General features: G+C 40.9%; 1 protein-coding gene and 2 pseudogenes across 1 annotated transcript in view; 2 read left to right on the top strand and 1 right to left on the bottom strand.

Moving 5' to 3' along the window:
* Nucleotides 1-18958, top strand: part of CENPI (centromere protein I) — a 78014-nt gene that overhangs the window by 35676 nt on the left and 23380 nt on the right. Inside the window, exons 8-14 of the mRNA XM_059680145.1 lie at nucleotides 4583-4669; nucleotides 5232-5360; nucleotides 5586-5753; nucleotides 5871-5991; nucleotides 7868-7959; nucleotides 9824-9941; nucleotides 10028-10092. Of these exons, the coding sequence (XP_059536128.1) occupies nucleotides 4583-4669; nucleotides 5232-5360; nucleotides 5586-5753; nucleotides 5871-5991; nucleotides 7868-7959; nucleotides 9824-9941; nucleotides 10028-10092 (780 nt within the window). The remainder of the gene's footprint in view (nucleotides 1-4582; nucleotides 4670-5231; nucleotides 5361-5585; nucleotides 5754-5870; nucleotides 5992-7867; nucleotides 7960-9823; nucleotides 9942-10027; nucleotides 10093-18958) is intronic.
* On the top strand, nucleotides 6933-7481 carry LOC132224305 (large ribosomal subunit protein uL22-like; annotated as a pseudogene).
* LOC132225422 (small nucleolar RNA SNORA48) lies at nucleotides 13037-13181 on the bottom strand (annotated as a pseudogene).

Below are 18958 nucleotides of genomic sequence, written 5' to 3'. Positions count from 1 at the left end.
ACTGAGCCAAAGTGGCCAAGGCAGAATATGACATTTCTTAGCCCTCCAGCAGCGGACCTTCATTTTTTTTTTCCAGGTGTGTGGTGAAAAACCCTAGATCACCTTCTTGTATTCTTATTACCCAAGTTACTAAGAATATTACCAGTGGCCTACAGGGAGCTTAGCCAATGAGTGGTCAGAAAAGGTATTTCCTCTGTAGCTCACACCGATCCCTGGCTCAGCCCCTGCCCAGGCCTAAAGCCTTAGGCCAGGTGTTAGGCCTGGCAGGGGACCCCCAGCCCAGTGGTATCACAGGCTCCACCCCTACCCAGGCCTCAGGCATCTGGCTGGGGCCTTAGGCCTGGAAAGGGGACCCCCAGCCCGCTCCGATCGTCTGCCCAGGCCTAAGACCTCTGGCCAGGGCATTAGGCCTGGACAGGGGTCTCCACCCTGCTCCGATCGCCTACCCAGGCCTCTGGCCTGTAGCTGGGGCATTATGCCTGGCAGGGGACCCTCAGCCCACTCTGATCGCAGGCTTTGACCCTGCCCAGGCCAGAGGGATGTTAGTCCTGTGCAGGGGACCCCTAGGCCGCTCTGAACGCCTGCCCTGGCCTAAGGCCTCTGGCCTGGGCCTTAGGCCTGGGCAGGGGACCCCCAGCCCACTCCAATCGCAGGCTCCGCCCCTGCTCAGGCCTCTGGTTGGGGCATTAGGCCTGAGCAGGGGACCCCCAGCCCACTCCGATGGCCCGCTCTGCCCATGCCCAGGCCTCAGGCTTCTGGCCAGGGTGATTGCTGGCCTCTCTGGTTCCTGATCTGCGGCCTGGATCCCGTGGGTGGCGTCTGGCACTGCCCGCCCCACCTGCAGTATGCAAATTTAACGTCCATCTTTGTTGGGTTAATTTGCATATTCTTCTGATTGGCTGGTGGGTGTAGCAAAGTCATGGTCAATTAGCATCTTTTTCTTTTATTAGTGTAGATAGGATAAGTTTCTGATTGAATGAGCTCACCTACATTATGGAGGACAATCTGCTTTACTCAAAACCCATTGATTTAAAAGTAGATCATTCAAAATACATTCACAGAAACACCCAGAATAATGTTTTACCAAATACCTGGGTACCCCATGGCCAAGCCAAGTTGACACAAAATCAACAATCATAGGGATGGGAACCTGGCTGCTAGAACTCTGGGGCATAAACTGTGGAAAGGGGTGGAGAGAGGTCCTGGTTACACCCTCCCTCTGTTGTGCCTGCTATCTGAATCTAGCTTCATCTTCAGAGAGTAAAACCCTGATGTTTGCCTAAAAGTGTAGTGAAGGAATTTGGGGTCTACCTGCTTCTCATGTAGGCTTTCAGCCAGTCCTGTTTCTTTCCCCTCTTGCAGTTCCACTTTTCAGGGATAATCTGGTTTCACAAATTCCTGAGTCTTTCTGGGGGTTCTCAAGCATGAATATTTTGAGGCATTTTTCTGTTGTTGCCTTAGGCTTCATTTTCTCTGTTCTGTTAAGTTGGTTACTATTTTTTCATCTTCATTCTAGGTTTCAAAATCTTATTGAGATCTCTGATTTCCTGTTGTCTTCTCTCTTGTTCTCTTTGAACTTGTGCTTTAAGCCTTTTTTATTCCTTTACTTTTTAGTAAATGGGAGGACCCAGGGTTAAACACATATGTTCAATATGCCATGTTTAACTGAAAGTTTCTTTTTTTTTGGAGAAGAAAGTGTTAACTTTTTAACAACAAAGATAGGTTTAGTTAAGTAGGCAATAAATTCTAAAGTTTTCCCTACTAAATATTTGCTCTATCTAAAAACATTTAAGCTGAAAGCAAACGCTCTGATACTAATTGATATGAGTACATGCACGGAGGTCAGAAGATATTTCAGCATAGATAAACTGGGCCATTTCAGTTTTGTTAAAATAAATTTAATTTGAAGAAGCTGTTATAAAATAGGAATACTGTATTTCTAAGCCCCATTTTCTGCCTCCCTTATTTTATACAGTATTTGATTCAATAAAATTATACTATGATAAAGCATTTTGGTTATTTCCTTGGAATTCATTTTAGTGGTATGCTAGCTCTGGGTAGTCAGATATATCAAACACGTGTATCCAGCAGTAATGACTCCTATCATTGTAAAATTAATGGTTTTGTTAAGACTTATTTCAGTTATAGGAAGCAGCTTGGGTGCTGCATACCAATTGTTAGATTTCCTAATCAGTTTTTTCAAGAATTATGATAATCCTATCTAATAAAAGAGAAACATGGTAATTAGCCGTACCTCTGCTACCCTTCCCATTGGCTAATCAGGGCGATATGCAAATTAACTGCCAGCCAAGATGGCGGCCGGCAGCCAGGCAGCTTGAAGCGAACATGAGGCTTGCTTGCTTCAGTGATGGAGGACTCCAACATTTCCAGCCTGCCGCTGCCGGCCTCTGAGCTTGCAGTTTGAAACATTGTTACTAATATAGAAGCTAAACAAAACCCCAGAAACCTGCTTTCAGCGAGCCGGGATCTCAGAGCTGGAGTTGAAACAGTGTTGTGATTATAGAACCCAAACAAACCAGATACCTGCTTTCAGGAGTGGAGGCCTAAGAGCTGGAGCCAAGCCTCAGAGCTAAAACTGGCCCAGATTAAAGAAAAAAAGAAAAAAAGGAGCAGTTGGGAGCTTCAGTCACCCGCCAGCCTGAAAACAGCCCTCAGCCCCTCACCCAGACTGGCCAGGCACCCCAGTGGGGACCCCCACCGTGCAGGGGGTGTGACCAGCTGCAAACAACCATCATGCCCTCATCCAGGCTGGCCAGGCACCCCAGTGGGGACCCCCACCCTGAAGGGTGTGTGAGCAGCTGCAAACAGCCATCAGCCCCTCACCCAGACTGGCCAGGCACTCCAGTGGGAACCCCCACCCTGATCCAGGACACCCTTCAGGGCAAACCAGCCAGCCCCCACCCGTGCACCAGGCCTCTATCCTTTATAGTAAAAGGGTAATATGCCTCCCAGCACCTGGATCAGCGGAGCCGCGAGGCCTCCTGGCACCGGGATCAGCGTGACAGGGGGCAGCGCCCAAACCCCCTGCGGCTCTATGTGTGACAGGGGGCGGGGCCACAACTCTCCTATCCGCCCTGCTCTGTTCGTGACAGGGGAAGGCGCCCCAACCCCCTGATCAGCTCTGCTCTGTGCCTGATAGTGGGGAGCTCCCCAACCCCCTGATCGCTCTGCGGCTCTATTTGTGACAGGATGCGGCACCCCAATTCCCTGATCGCCCTGCTCTGTGTGTGACAGGGTGCGGCGCCCCAATCCCCCCCCCCACGGGCCCTGCTCTGTGTGTGACGGGGTAGAGCCATAACCTCCCCATCGGCCCTGCACTGAGTGTGACAGTGGCGGCTACCCAACCCCCTTATCGGCCCTGCTCTGTGGGTGATAGAGGGCGGCGCCCCAACCGCCCCCTATGGGCCCTGCTCTGTGTGTGACGGGGTAGAGACATAACCTCCCCATGGGCTCTGTCCTGAGTGTGACAGGGTGCAGTGCCCCAACCCCCTGATCCGCCCTGCTCTGTGTGTGACGGGACGGTGCCCCAACTCCCCTCTCGACCCTACTCTGTGAGTGACAGCGGGGAGCTCCTCAACCCCCTGATCGGCCCTGCTCTGTACGTGACAGGGGGAGCTCCCCAACCCCCTGATGGACCCTGTTCTGTGCGTGACAGGGGGGAGCTCCCCAACCCCCTGGTTGGCCCTGCTCTGTGCATGATAGGGTATGGAGCCCCAACCCCCCTGATGGGCTCTGCTCTGTGAGTGACAGGGGGCAGCGCCCCAACCCCGATTGGCCCTGCTCTGCGTGACAAGGGGTGGCGCCACAACCTCCCCACCGACCCTGCCTTGAGTGTGACAGGGGGCGGTGTCCCAACCCCCCCAGTCGGCCCTACCCTGAGCGTGACTGATGGTGGCATCGCAATCTCCCGATCCGCCCTGCTCTGCATGTCAGGGTGCAGCGCCCCAACTCCCCAATCGGCCCTGCTCTGAGCCCGACCAGGGGCTGCACCTAGGGATTGGGCCTGCCCTCTGCCACCCGGGAGCAGGCCTAAGCCAGCAGGTCGTTATCTCCCGAGGGGTCCCAGACTGTGAGAGGGCACAGGCCAGGCTGAGGGACCCCCCCCCCCCCGAGTGCACAAATTTTTGTGCACCGGGCCTCTAGTGTATTAATATTTCCCTTGCTCTATTTTCTTGGCTTTCCTTCTTGTCTTCCATCTTCCTGTTCAAATCAAGAGTGAGTAAACTTTGAGTCATGAATATGCTACCCCTGAGAGTAAGCTGTGCTAGCAGGTGTCACTGGTAAGCTTAAGGCATGGGCAAAGAAGAAAAGAGAAAATATAAGGAAGAACTAAAATAGCAGGATAAGTCATAAAAGAGAAGACAACAAGTTGGCAAGGGTTGTTTTATGACAGTTGATTTAAATGCCTGGTTATTCATTTCCCGATTTTGTATAGCATCTTCATGTAGCGGTTATACATAGTAAAATTAGTATCTGAATATATGCCCAATCTGTTTATTTTATTGTTATTCTTTTTCTTACCAGAGAATTGAAGATTGAAAACTCTTTTATTTTATTTCAGGGAAGGCAGCCTTATCTCCATGCTTTGTTGTCGCTGTATAAGTTCTTTGTTCCCACTTTGATTTCTGTATCATTGCCTGTGAAGAAGGTAAGGGATTAAGGAGTGATAAATCATATTGAGATTGAAATATTTTTTTTATTAATGTACAGATTTGGACTGAAATGTTTACAGCATACTGTTTTTTAAATTTATTTTTAAATTATTTTTTATTTTTATTTTTTACAAACACATTTTTATTGATTTGAGAGATGAGAAGAGGGAGAGAGAGAAACATAGGTCCTCTACCATCTGTACGCCCCCTACTGGTGTTTGAGCCTGCAACCTGGGCTTGTGCCCTGACCAGGAATGGAACCGGTGACCTTTTGGTGAACAGGACGATGCCCAACCAGTTGAGTCACACTGGCCAGGGCAGCATACTGTTAAGATCTAGTATTATACTGTTTCTGTGAAGTATTTTTAGGGATTGGCACTTCTATCCCATTTGATGTATTTGATAGATTCTTGATAAGTAAAAAATCTTTTAAATGGATTTGCATGGGTGCAAAATATTTTACAATCAATCTACTTTAAATTAATGAAGAGTTTTAGATTTTATGTTGCTTCAACTTATGGGTACTTACTCTTATTTACTTTACATCCAAATTTATAGATCTATTTTAAGAATTCAGAGAATCTGTGGAAGACAGCTCTAGTTGCTCTGAGGCAAAGGAATCAGGAACCTTCTCCAGAACCTCTGAAGCTGATGTTAGGTCCAGCTACTGTCCATCCTAGAAAAAGAGTAAGTATCAAAGACCTCAAATGATTTTTAGAGGACTTCTTTTATTAAATCCACAAATAACCATTCAGATGTTGGAAGAGATTATAGATATTTAAATATGTTTTCATTACCCAGGATTCTATGCAAATCACATTCAAACTCCATTCATTGAACCACCTTAACTACTTTTACATTTATAGTTTGTAGTCTGCTTAGTTCATTGATATTTTATTCTTTCTTCTTTAGAAATGGAATTCTCATTCACTTATACCAGTGCTAAATTCCAGTAGCCACAATAAAGAATATGGAAAAAAAGGGATGCGTCTTTCTGATTATCTCAGTAGGAATAGAGCATTTTCAGGAGAACAGCTTAAAAGCTTCCCTCAACTCTTACAGAACATTCATTGCTTAGAGGTATGTGACTGGACCATGTGCTGATCTTTTTGTGATGTATTTCCTATCTGATGATTTACTTGTTGCTCTGACCTACTTTTTACATACTTAAGTTGACTGATTGCTCTGTCTTTGCAGCTGCCTTCTCAGATGGGTGCAGTGCTAAACAACTCTCTGCTACTTCACTATATTAACTGTGTCAGAGATGAATCACTTTTACTGAGGCTCTATCATTGGTTGAGTCAAACATTACAAGAAGGTAAAAATTGATGCTTAAAAGTTGGATGATTAAGGAAGGAACACGATAGTTTACAAATGGGTTTCTTTTATAAGGGTGCCAGATTCTAGACAGGAGGAGCCTTCATCTGCTATCATTATTTCTTGGATATTAATCATATTCACAGCCTGAATGCCTCCATTTTTGTAATTTTAAGGGCAGTAAGAAAGGAGGTGTGTTGTTAAGGAAATACTTCCTGGTGGCCACCAAAACCCATTGGGTGGCTCCACTTTGATGACCATTACAGTGCAAGGCCTCTGCATCTTTGTATGTCTAGAAACTTGCCTTTAAGTCCCCAAAACCTACAGATCAGTGCTAATAAAATCCAGAGGAGATTTTTGCCTTATTATTTCCTACTAGAAGTGATTCTGGTGACCAAAATGTTCATTTTTGCCAACTAGAGTATCTCCTCTCTGTTATGAGTATATATTGGAGCAAAATTAGTCATTAGATTTCTTAATTATAGAATTGAAGGAAACGGCAGTGAGGGAGTTTTTCATATGGGCCATGGTAAATCCTGATAATTTGATTCCTCCAAGTGAGTCTATTTCTCTAGAGATAATACTTTGTTTGCTAGATTGTTTTTTTTTTCCTGAATAGGCAACTCCTAACTCTTCAAGTGTTTAAAAGTCAATTTTAGTTGGTTCCAAGTTAACACACCTTGCTCTACTTGGAATTTTTCTTTAGGTAGGGCATGATACAGTTATTAGATTTATATGTACTAAAGTTCAGCTCACCCTAATTGAAGTTTAGGGCATTCATAAATTTACTTATTTAGTTAGTTATTTGAACAAGTGTTTTAATGTTTTAGATAATACTTGGAACTGTGGTTGCTTAATAAATGGAAGTTTTCATATAAAAAATAATATTAAGAATTTTAAATTTTTACTCTTCCCAAAAGCAGCCAGGGATGACCTCTGAAAATGGTTCTCTATTCATTTGACCCAGAAAACCCCACAAAATCATGCAAATTGAGAGGTTCAAATCTTCGTGTTCACTTTGAAACACTCATGAAACTGCCCAGGCCACCAAGGGTATGCATATTTGAAAAGCCACCAAGTATGTGAGGGTGCCAGTTTACAGAAGCAATGTGTGCCATTCCTTCGTTATAATGGTGGCGTTCATGGTGTGCCCAGGCCAAACAGTGGGGTTGGACACAGGGTCGGTGGCCCAAAAGGAGTGCTGAATTTTTGCTGCACATGCTTACAAATGCAGAGAGTAATGCTAAACTTAAAGGTTTAGATGCAGATTCTCTAGTCATTAAGCGCATCTAGGTGAACAAAGCTCTGAAGATGCAACACAGAACTTACAGAGCTCATGGGCGGATTAACTCATACATGAGCTCTCCCTGCCACATGGAGATGCTCCTTACTGAAGAAGAGCAGGTTGTTCCTAAACCAGAAGAGGCTGCACAGAAGGAAAAGATACCCCAGACAAAACTGAAGAAACAAAAACTTATGGTCCAGGAGTAAATTCAGCATGAAATAAATACTAATAAAGTAAAAGCAGAACAAAAAGAATTTTTAAATTTTGAAAGGGTTTAAATAATTAGTAACCCATCATGGTTTTAAAATTCAAACAATAGAAAAATGAGAGTATCTTAGATCATTATGTGACATAAAAGCTAATCACATTCATATATGTGAATTTTTAACTATAGGCTTTCCCCCTGTATTAGTGAAGAACATCTCACTATCACCTCTACATAACTGTTGCAATCTACAGCTGTGTAGAGGTGTATGAGACTGATTGCTTGGGTATATTTGTCATTTATTTATTTTAGAGTTATGGTAATTATGTTTTATGTAGTTTTTATTGCTGTACAGCCTGATGCTTATGTTTAATATTTCTGCTGCAGAATGTATTTGGTACCAGGTGAATAATTATGAATGTGAAAAAGAATTTACCAACTTCCTGGACACTATCATCAAGGCAGAGTGCTTCTTACAAGTAAGATTCCACTTGTATACACTCCACCGCTTCTTACTAAAATGTATTTGGTTATCTAGTGAACACATTTCACAATATTTGCTCAATTCAAAACTCATTATAAATGAGGCCGAGTGACATTTGTCTTTTACTGTTTGGTTTGAAGAAAATTATTTGTTAAATTATGCAAATAAGAGAAAAAACTGAAGATGTAATTGGATGTGTTCAATTAATTGAATTAGCTGGTAAGATAAATTTCTTAGGGTCACTACTTGTATTCTTATAATCAACAAACGTTTTTATTTATTTATTTATTTATTTATTAAATATATTTTATTAATTTTTTTACAGAGAGAAAGGGAGAGGGATAGAGAGTTAGAAACATCGATTAGCTGCCTCCTACACACCTCCCACTGGGGATGTGCCCGCAACCAAGGTACATGCCCTTGACTGGAATCGAACCTGGGACCTTTCAGTCCGCAGGCTGACGCTCTATCCAGTGAGCCAAACCGGCCAGGGCATCAACAAATGTATTTAAAATGTCGAATATATTCCACCAATTCTTTGGCCTGGATAGTCCTGACTTGTACTTTAAGCTGCAACTCAGGTGTCTTTGGGAAACCTTTACCTAACACTGGTTTAAATATTTGCTCTATGTGCTCCCTTAGCTCTCTTATGTTTACTTGTATCATGGCACTTTCAGCATCTATTTTTCTACACATGAGCACCCAGTGAGTTGGAACCATGTCTAAATTTTTTTCATGTACAGGTGTTCAGGTTAGTACCTGATACAAAAGAGATGCTCAATAAACGTTGAATACATCTTAAGGATTTGGTGTGAAACAATGGAATTGGAAATTGGGTTTGGATACTGGTGAAGATAAGGGATAAATTTAGGTTGACTTTAGGTTTCCTGCTTGAAAGGATGATGATGGCATTCAGGGAGAAAGGGAATATAGGAGGAGCAGGCTTTGAAGGAAAGATAAATTTGTTTTAAAAGATGCCTGTGGGACATGTAAGAGGTCATAAATAGTAGGCAGTTAGATAAGAATTCTAGAGCTCAGGAATGAGACTTGGGATAGAGGTACAGATTAGGACTCCTCATGGCATAGGTGGTGATTTTAGCTATGTTATGGATAAGGTTGTCCAGAGAATTCATGTTATCAAAAGAAGGTCGAGAATGGAGTTCTGGTGCACACTGCTATTTTTTAAAATATATTTTTATTGACTTTAGAGAGAGGAAGGGAGAGATAGAAACATCAATGAGAGAGAATCATTGATTAGCTGCCTCCTGCACACCACCTAGTGAGGATTAAGCCCCAAACCTGGTCATGTGCCCTGACTGGGAATTGAACCGTGACCTCCTGGTTCATGGTTTGATGCTCAGCCACTGAGCCACATCGGCGGGGCTGGTGTATACCACTATTTAAGGCTCAAGGTGACAAATGGAAAAAGGAAAGCCTTGGCTACTCATCTTGGTGGAAACGTAAACAGCCTAGATGGAGCTGCCTAGCGTTTGGATTTGCTCTGTGATCTCTAATGAAATTCCAGCCTTGTATACATTTGGTTGGCTGCTTAAGTGGCTGCACTTCAAAATAATACAATTTTATTTTTTAAAATATTCTGTAACTTTTTACCTCCTTTCCAATTGATGAAGTTTATGATATTTGAAAACTATGTTGATAAAGATGGCAGTATATCCAAATATTCATCAACTGATCCTTTTTATGGGGAAGTTTGGCTTTTATTTATATTTATGACAAAATTAATCTAAGGGTAAAATAAATATATCACAGAATAAACTGGTTGCTTAGAGAGCACTTAAGACTGAAGAGTTCCATAAAAGAGTTCCATAAGAGTTATTTATTATCAACTTGTGTTACAGGAGGGATTTGATTCCTGTGAAGCATTCCTGTATAAGAGCCTTCCTCTCTGGGATGGCTTCTGTTGTCGATCACAGTTCCTTCAACTTATGAGCTGGTTTCCTTTTAGCAGCTTCTCTGGTATGTATTATGAAAACTTGTAATAATATGTAATTCAATGTAATATTAATGAAAAGGATTCTGAATACTTTTTTTTTAATTCCTAGAGGTGAAACCATTTATTTTTGACCGTCTGGCACAGCTCTTCTTTACATCAACCATTTATTTCAAGGTAAAAAACCCCACTATCTTGACTAGATTGAGTAAGGAATATTATCTTATGGCCAGTGGTATGATTCCAAGCTCACATTATGGTAATGGTTTTCTAACAGGATTCTGTTGGACCTGGACTTAAGGTTCTACATTACTGAAATAAAAGTTAATGCATAATTTTCTGTTTTTAAGATTTTGGTTGCATACAGTTTTCTTAAACTGTTTCTTCTTATAGCAGAAAACAAAGTGAATGAACAGGTTGCAAATAAGTATTAATAAAAAACAAACTGGGAAATACTTAAGCATATTTAGTTTGATTGTTGTCGTCAATATTTTTGTAGATACACTTACTCATTTCACCATTACTTATTGAGCATCCACTATGTGCTAGACACCCTTTTTGGTACTGGGAAAACTGTAATGACCAAAGCAAACAAAACTCCCTGTGACACTCATACTATATATTTATAATAGTGTTGTTTTCTGCTAATAAAATTGTAACAACCTTATATGATAACTTGTGTTACTCATTTGGGGTCTCCAAAAGGACTACTGTGGCTTCTAGGAGTTTTACCTGAGTTTGAGAGCCACATTCTTATAGAATGGTTATTCCTATTCCAGAAGAGTGACAACATAAATAATATTTCTTTTATAACTTTTCTTCAACTTAGTTCACCCACTGTTGGCCACATTTACAGGAAAAATATGTTATCCTAGAATTTGTTATAATCAAATGGCATTTTATTAATTACCTATTACATTAACTTGGATTTGAAATTTATTTGTATTATTTATAATTTATTACTAGACCAATATCATTTATATGACAATACACACCACTTCCAGCTAATGTATTTTCAGGAACTTCATTTTACAGCTTTTTGTAATTCTCTTCTGACCTTCTATTTTGGTTATTTATTTCTTCTCTTATTCCACCAGTATAGAGAGCTACTTATCTATAAATATTAGGTTGAACCATTATTTTATATGAGGGATATATTTGTATTTGAGAGTGGGAGATGAGGAGAGGAAAGGATTGAGAAAGGGAAATAGGCAGTGGGCTAAGGACAGAATTTAGGAATACTTACTTAATTCTCAGCTAAAAAGGAGAGTCTATGAGGGAACCTTTTCAAGAAGCATTAAAATATAATGTTATTAACCAATGTTGTAAATTTAATTTGTAAAAAATATGAAAAGAATCCGGAAAACAATAGTGCCAAGAAAATAAACAATACAGGATATCAAGGAATGAAATAATAATATTGCCATTATCCCAGGAAGGTCCAGAAAGATAAGGACCAAAAAATTGCGGGGGGGGGGAGGGTTGATAATTCACAGATTTTAGCTATCTTTGTGAACAGTTTCATTGGAATGTGGTAGAAGCCAGATTGTAGAAATTGAGGAGTCAGTGAGAAGCAAAAATAAGACAATAAGTATAGCTATGTTTCCAAAAGTTTAGCTGAAAAGAACAGGTAGAGAGATAGCTATAGTAGGACTTTGAATCAAGGGAATATTGTGGTGGATTATTTTGCTTTTTGTCTCCAGAATGAGAGAAACCTGAGCATGTTTATAGTTAGAATAGAAGGAGCTAGTTAAGAAAAGGGAGAGGTGGAAAATGGAGGAAGGATGGGAAATAATTGATGATGCAGGGTTTCAGAAGAAACATGAAGGTACTGATTTAAGACTATATAAAGGGATTTGCTTGAGTGGTGGATGTTGAGGGTTGGCATGTACTACTTATTCTTTAAGACTGGGACAAGGATATATATATATATATATATATATATATATATATATACACGCACACACACACACACACACACATACACACACACATATATACATACTCACACACAGTTGGAAGAAAGGACAAGAAATTGAAATACTTTGTGACTAAACATGTTAAATTTCTCAAAATAAGTGCGTTGTAGAGAATAGAAATGAATAGGGGGATTCAGTGCCTAGAACAGCCACTGATAAAAATAAGAGACAGAGCTAATTGAAGAGAAATAAAATTATTATTGAGCTTCATTTGGGGCCCAGATGAAATTGGAGACCATAAATTTGGAGTGGTGCCAATCTGTATAGTTGTGTGTTTTTCTTTAGCTTAGATGTAGGAGTAAAGTGAGTGATGGGGTTGAATCAATTAGGATTTTGCTGGTGGAATGGAGTGAAAGAGAATTGTGAATTATCAACAGTGTGGTCTACTGTAGATAGGTAGGTGAGGCTAAGAGAAGGCTAAAAAGAATAAAAAGTAACATTAAAAAGGAAGAATCAAGGGATTGAATGTCTCTGAAGTTAGAGCAAGAATAACTAGTTGGAGTTGGTGTGAGAAAACTAGAAGAATAGGAGGTCATAACAAAGAAAGAATAATAGATTTTGGAGGTGGTTCAGTTCAGGTTATGGTAAAGTTTAATGTGTGGCAGTGAGTAGGTAACTAAGGTAGAGTGAAGGTGAAAATTACTTGGTTTGAGGTCAAGGAACTGTGAAGCTAAAGTATTAGGTTGACCATCTTCATGGACACTGACATGACTGAGGTGTTGATGGCAGGACTTGAGGCAGAGGGTGCTAAGGTTCTCAATGAATGTAGATTAGTTTCCAGGAGGTAGATAGGAGAGATACAGAAAAATAATAAGTAAAGGTAGTGTACAACAAAAGAGAAAGGTTTTTTATGTAAGAAAGGTGGAGTAATAGTTTGGAAATAGTGTTGAAGATAGATAGCTTTTGAGTTGGGTTAAAAAAACCAAAGAGTAATCAAATTCATGAGAAAAACTAACTACAGCAAAGTGAAATCTGAAATACAGGGTCTTTGATCTTAGCCTAACAAATTCAGCTAATGTTACTGCTAATGAGGTTCTGTAGCTCAGCAAACATTTGTAAATATTCTAAAGCTAGGCAGTTTTTTCCCCCCTGTGGTACCTGATTAAATAGAACATCCATTTGTTTTCGTTCTTTTTTTTGTGGTATGTGCCTCAGGCATGAAACAGCTCTGGCCACCAACACAGGCATCAAGCTAGGATGAACTAAGGACTGTACATCTGCTTTGCCCCTGATTGATATAAGGGCAACACCACCGATCAGGTGTCTCCTTGTCCATTACCAGAGGATTATTTGTTTTCTTTATATCTTTTTAAAGCTCCCTTTTTAAAGGGAGATTTATTTCTGATTTCATATTTACATTCTAAAAGAAGGGGTTTACATTCTGTTCCCATTATTAGCAGTGAGGAGCTGGGGCCATGTTACCTCCAAGTGTTGAAGTGGAATAGGGAAATGTATTTAAAGGAAACAGTACCTTGGCTGGGAGGAGAGGGAGAGCCAAGATTTGATGAGTGTAAGAAGACAGAGAAAGCATATTTTGAAGGTATAGGTTTAGATTACCATGGAATAGAGCAGGGGTCCTCAAACTACGGCCCGCAGGCCACATGCAAATACAAATATTGTATTTGTTCCCGTTTTGTTTTTTTACTTCAAAATAAGATATGTGCAGTGTGCATAGGAATTTGTTCATAGTTTTTTTTTAAACTATAGTCTGGCCCTCCCAACGGTCTGAGGGACAGTGAACTGGCCTCCTGTTTAAAAAGTTTGAGGACCCCTGGAATAGAGGTTCTGGAAACTGCAGTTGAAAGATTTGGGAAGGAAGGGGTCAATGAAAGGGCAAAAGAAGCACAGAGAAGTATAGAGTACAAGAAAAGATAGTTGACTACTAAAGGGGCTTTTATTTATACCTGAAAGTAAGCTGTCAATTTCTTTTTTTAAAGGTGTCAATTACTTACTGAAAGTTTCAAACTTGTAGAGAATTTTTTTTAAAATATATTTTATTGATTTTTTTACAGAGAAGAAGGGAGAGGGATAGAGAGTTAGAAACATCAATGAGAGAGAAACATCGATCAGCTGCCTCCTGCACACTCCCCACTGGGGATGTGCCCACAACCAAGGTACATGCCCTTGACCAGAATCGAACCCGGGACCCTTGAGTCCGCAGGCTGACGCTCTATCCACTGAGCAAAACCGGCCAAGGCTGTAGAGAATTTTTTAAAAATATATTTTGATTTTTTACAGAGTGGAAGGGAGAAGGATAGAAAGTTAGAAACATCGATGAGAGAGAAACATCGATCAGCTGCCTCCTGCACACTCTCCACTGGGGATGTGCCCGCAACCAAGGTGCATGCCCTTGACCGGAATCGAACCTGGGACCCTTGAGTCCGAAGGCCAGCGCTCTATCCACTGAGCCAAACCGGTCAGGGTGAACTTGTAGAGAATTTTTGTAAAAGTTTATTTGAGCCAAACTAATGACAAGATCTCAAATGCTGCAGAGAATAACAGTTTTGCAGTTTCTTTTATGCATTGGAATTAAGGAAGGTTATATGAAAACTAGAAGCCCAGTGCACGAATTCGTGCACATTGAAAACAAGTATTTTAGAGGCCAGGGAGGGACTGCAGGAGGTTGGCTCTAGGGCGTGTCCGGTCCATCGCACCCAGTCCCCATTGGGGCTGATCAGGGCCAGGTGGCTGGGGAAGGACCACAGGAGGGCTCCAGGGCATGTCTGGCCCATCTCTCCCAGTTCCAATCGGCCAGACCCCAGCAGCAAGCTAACCTACTGGTCAGAGCATCTGCCCCCTGGTTGTCAGTGCGCATCATAGTGACTGGTTGAGCAATTGACCAAACGGTCGGACACTTAGCGTATTAGGCTTTTATATATATAGATGGGAGAAAGCAAGACAGGATTGGACCTCAGGATAGTTAACAAGATTATGAGCTCCCTTAAAGGTGGTGTGGAAAGATTACTTTTGGCATTTCAAAGGAGTAACATAGATGCACAAGAATAATGGACAGTACTTGCTGAGAAACCTTTTTTTTCTTTATTGCTTAAAGTATTACAAAGAGTATTACATATGTCTCCTTTTTGTTCCCCCCGCCCTTGACAATCCCCTGGCCTCCCCTACCCCCCAGTGTCTTATGTCCATTGGTTATGCTTATATGCATGCATACAAGTCCTTTGGTTGATCTCTCACCCTCCCCTCCTGCCCCCCAACCCTCCCTGGCCTTCCCGCTGTAGTTTGACAGACTGTTCGAGGCTGCTCTGCCTCTGTATCTATTTTTGTTCATAAATTTATAATGGTCTTTATTATCCATAAATGAGTGAGATCATGTGGTATTTTTCCTTCATTGACTGGCTTATTTCACTTAGCATAATGCTCTCCAGTTCCATCCATGCTGTTGCAAATGGTAAGAGTTCCTTCCTTTTTACAGCAGCATAGTATTCCATCGTGTAGATGTACCACAGTTTTCTAATCCATTCATCTACAGATGGGCACTTAGGCTGTTTCCAGATCTTAGCTATGGTGAATTGTGCTGCTATGAACATAGGGGTGCATATATCCTTTCTGATTGGTGTTTCTGGTTTCTTGGGATATATTCCTAGAAGTGGGATCACAGGGTCAAATGGGAGTTCCATTTTCAGTTTTTTAAGGAAACTCCATACTGTCTTCCATAGTGGCTGCACCAGTCTGCATTCCCACCAGCAGTGCACAAGTGTTCCTTTTTCTCCACATCCTCTCCAGCACTTGTCGTTTGTTGATTTGTTGATGATAGCCATTCTGACAGGTGTGAGATGGTACCTCATTGCTGTTTTGATTTGCATCTCTGGGATGATTAGTGACTTTGAGCATGTTTTCATATGTCTCTTGGCTTTCTGAATGTCCTCTTTTGAAAGGTGTCTATTTAGGTCCTTTGCCCACTTTTTGATTGGATTGTTTATCTTCCTTTTGTTAAGTTGTATGAGTTCCCTATAAATTTTGGAGATTAGGCCCTTATCAGATATGACATTGGCAAATATGTTTTCCCACAGAGTGGGTTTTCTTGTTGTTTTGTTGATGGTTTCTTTTGCTGTGCAGAAGCTTTTTATTTTGATGTAGTCCTATTTGTTTATTTTCTCTTTAGTTTCCAATGCCCTAGGAGCTGTATCGGTGAAGATATTGCTTCGGCATATGTCTGAGATTTTGTTGCCTTTGGATTCTTCTAGTATTTGTATAGTTTCCCGTCGTATATTTAAGTCCTTTATCCATTTTGAGTTTATTTTTGTGTATGGTGTAAGTTGGTGGTCTAGTTTCATTTTCTTCCATGTATCTGACCAATTTCCCAACACCATTTATTGAAGAGACTATCCTGACTCCATTGTATGTTCTTGCCTCCTTTGTCAAATATTAATTGAGTGTATTGGTTGGGGCTGATTTCTGGGCTCTCTATTCTATTCCATTGATCAATATGTCTGTTCTTGTGCCAGTACCAGGCAGTTTTGAGAACAGTCGCTTTGTAATACAGCTTGATATCTGGTATTGAGATCCAAACTACTTTGTTCTTTCTCAGGATCGCTGCAGCTATTCGGGGTCGTTTTTTATTCCAGATGAATTTTTGGAGAGTACGTTCTAGGTCTGTGAAATATGCCATTGGTATTTTAATGGGAAGTGCATTGAATTTATAGATTGCTTTGGGCAGTATGGACATTTTAATGATGTTGATTCTACCAATTCAAGAACATGGTATGTTCTTCCATCTCTTTATGTTTTCCTCTATCTCTTTTTCAACGTCCTGTAGTTTTCTGAGTAGAGGTCTTTTACCTCTTTAGTTAAGTTTATTCCTAGGTAGCTTAATTTTTTTGGTGCGATGGTAAATGGGATTGCTTTTTTAGTCTCTCTTTCTGCACATTCACTATTGGTGTATAGAAATGCCATAGATTTCTTGGTGTTAAATTTGTATCCTGCTACATTGCCGAATTCTTTTATTAAGTCTTAATAGTTTTTTGATGGAGTCTTTAGGGTTTTTAAGTATAATATCATGTCATCTGCAAATAAGGACAGTTTTACTTCCTCTTTTCCAATTTGGATGCCTTTTATTTCTTCTTCTTGTCTAATTGCAATGGCTAATACTTCCAGTACTATGTCGAACAGGAGTGGTGAGAGTGGGCATCCCTGTCTTGTTCCTATTCTTAGGGCAAATAGTGTTAGTTTTTGTCCATTGAGTATGATGCTGGCTGTGGGCCTGTCATATATGGCTTTTATTATGTTGAGGTATGATCCTTCAATTCCCACCTTGCTGAGAGTTTTTATCAAAAATGGGTGTTGAATTTTGTCAAACGCTTTTTCTGCATCAATTGATATGACTGTGGTTTTTTTCTTTCAATTTGTTTATGTGATGTATCACGTTTATTGATTTGCGGATATTGTACCATCCTTGTATCCCTGGGATAAATCCTACTTGGTCGTGGTGTATGATCTTTCTGATGTACTGCTGGATCCGAATTGCTAAGATTTTGTTGAGGATTTTGGCATCTATGTTCATGAGGGATATTGGCCTGTAATTCTCTTTCATTGTGTTGTCTTTTTTTTAATTAAATCTTTATTGTTCAGATTATTACATTTGTTCCTCTTTTTTCCCCCCCATAACTCCCCTCCTCCCAGTTCCCGCCCCACCCTCCGCCCTCACTCCCCACCCACTGTCCTCATCCATAGGTGCACGACTTTTGTCCAGTCTCTTCCCGCATCTCCCACACCCCTTTCCCCCCCAAGAATAGTCAGCCCATTCCCTTTCTATGTCCCTGATTCTATTATAATCAACAGTTCATTCTGTTCATCAGATTATTTATTCACTTGATTCTTAGATTCACTTGTTGATAGATGCATATTTGTTGTTCATAATTTGTATCTTGACCTTTTTCTTCCTCTTCCTCTTCTTAAAGGATACCTTTCAGCATTTCATTTAATCCTGGTTTGGTGGTGATGAACTCCTTTAGCTTTTCCTTATCTGTGAAGCTCTTTATCTGACCTTCAATTCTGAATGATAGCTTTGCTGGATAAAGTAATCTTGGTTGTAGGTTCTTGGTATTCATCACTTTGAATATTTCTTGCCATTCCCTTCTGGCCTGCAAAGTTTCTGTGGAGAAATCCGCTGACAGTCGTATGGGTATTCCCTTGTAGGTAACTCGGTTTCTTTCTCTTGCTGCTTTTAAGATTCTCTCTTTGTCTTTTGCTCTTGGCATTTTAATTATGATGTGTCTTGGTGTGGTCCTCTTTGGATTCCTTTTGTTTGGGGTTCTCCGCGCTTCTTGGACCTGTAAGTCCATTTCTTTCACCAGGTGGGGGAAGTTTTCTGTCATTATTTCTTCAAATAGGTTTTCAATATCTTGCTCTCTCTCATCTTCTGGCACCCCTATAATTCTGATGTTGGTACGCTTGAAGCTGTCCCAGAGGCTCCTTACACTATCCTCGCATTTTTGGATTCTTTTTTCATTTTGCTTTTCCCGTTGGGTGTTTTTTGCTTCCTTGCATTTCAAATCATTGACTTGATTCTTGCGCTCCTCTGGTCTGCTGTCGGGAGTCTGTATAATATTTGTTATTTCAGTCCGTGTATGCTTAATTTCTAGTTGGTTTCCCAATATAACATCAAGGGTCTCATTAGTTTTCTTGTAGATCTCATTAAGTTTATCGGCGGCTTCTAAACAGTTCTTGAGAGACCTTAAAAGTGTGGTTCTGAACTCTATATCTTCCATTGACAATTTTGTCCTGTTTCTTTGTCTCTGCATTTTGTTATGCTTCCTTGGTGCACCCCCTAGTGGTCTTTGTCTTTCTCATTGTGTTGTCTTTACCTGGTTTTGGTATTAGGGTGATGCTGGCTTCCTAGAATGAGCTTGGAAGTGTTCCTGCCTCTTGGATTTTTTGTAGTAGTCTGAGGAGGATAGGTTTTAGTTCTTCCTTGAATGTTTGGTAAAACTCTCCTGTGAAGCGGTCTGGTCCTGGGCTTTTGTTTGATGGAAGCTTTTTGATGACTGCTTCAATTTCTTCCTTAGTTATTGGCCTATTGAGATTTTTAGATTCTTCCTGATTAAGTT

This window comes from Myotis daubentonii, chromosome X (assembly GCF_963259705.1).
Source record: "Myotis daubentonii chromosome X, mMyoDau2.1, whole genome shotgun sequence".
Classification (NCBI taxonomy): domain Eukaryota; kingdom Metazoa; phylum Chordata; class Mammalia; order Chiroptera; family Vespertilionidae; genus Myotis; species Myotis daubentonii.
Note: the sequence above shows the minus strand (reverse complement) of the source record. Positions and strands in the feature narration are given on the sequence as shown.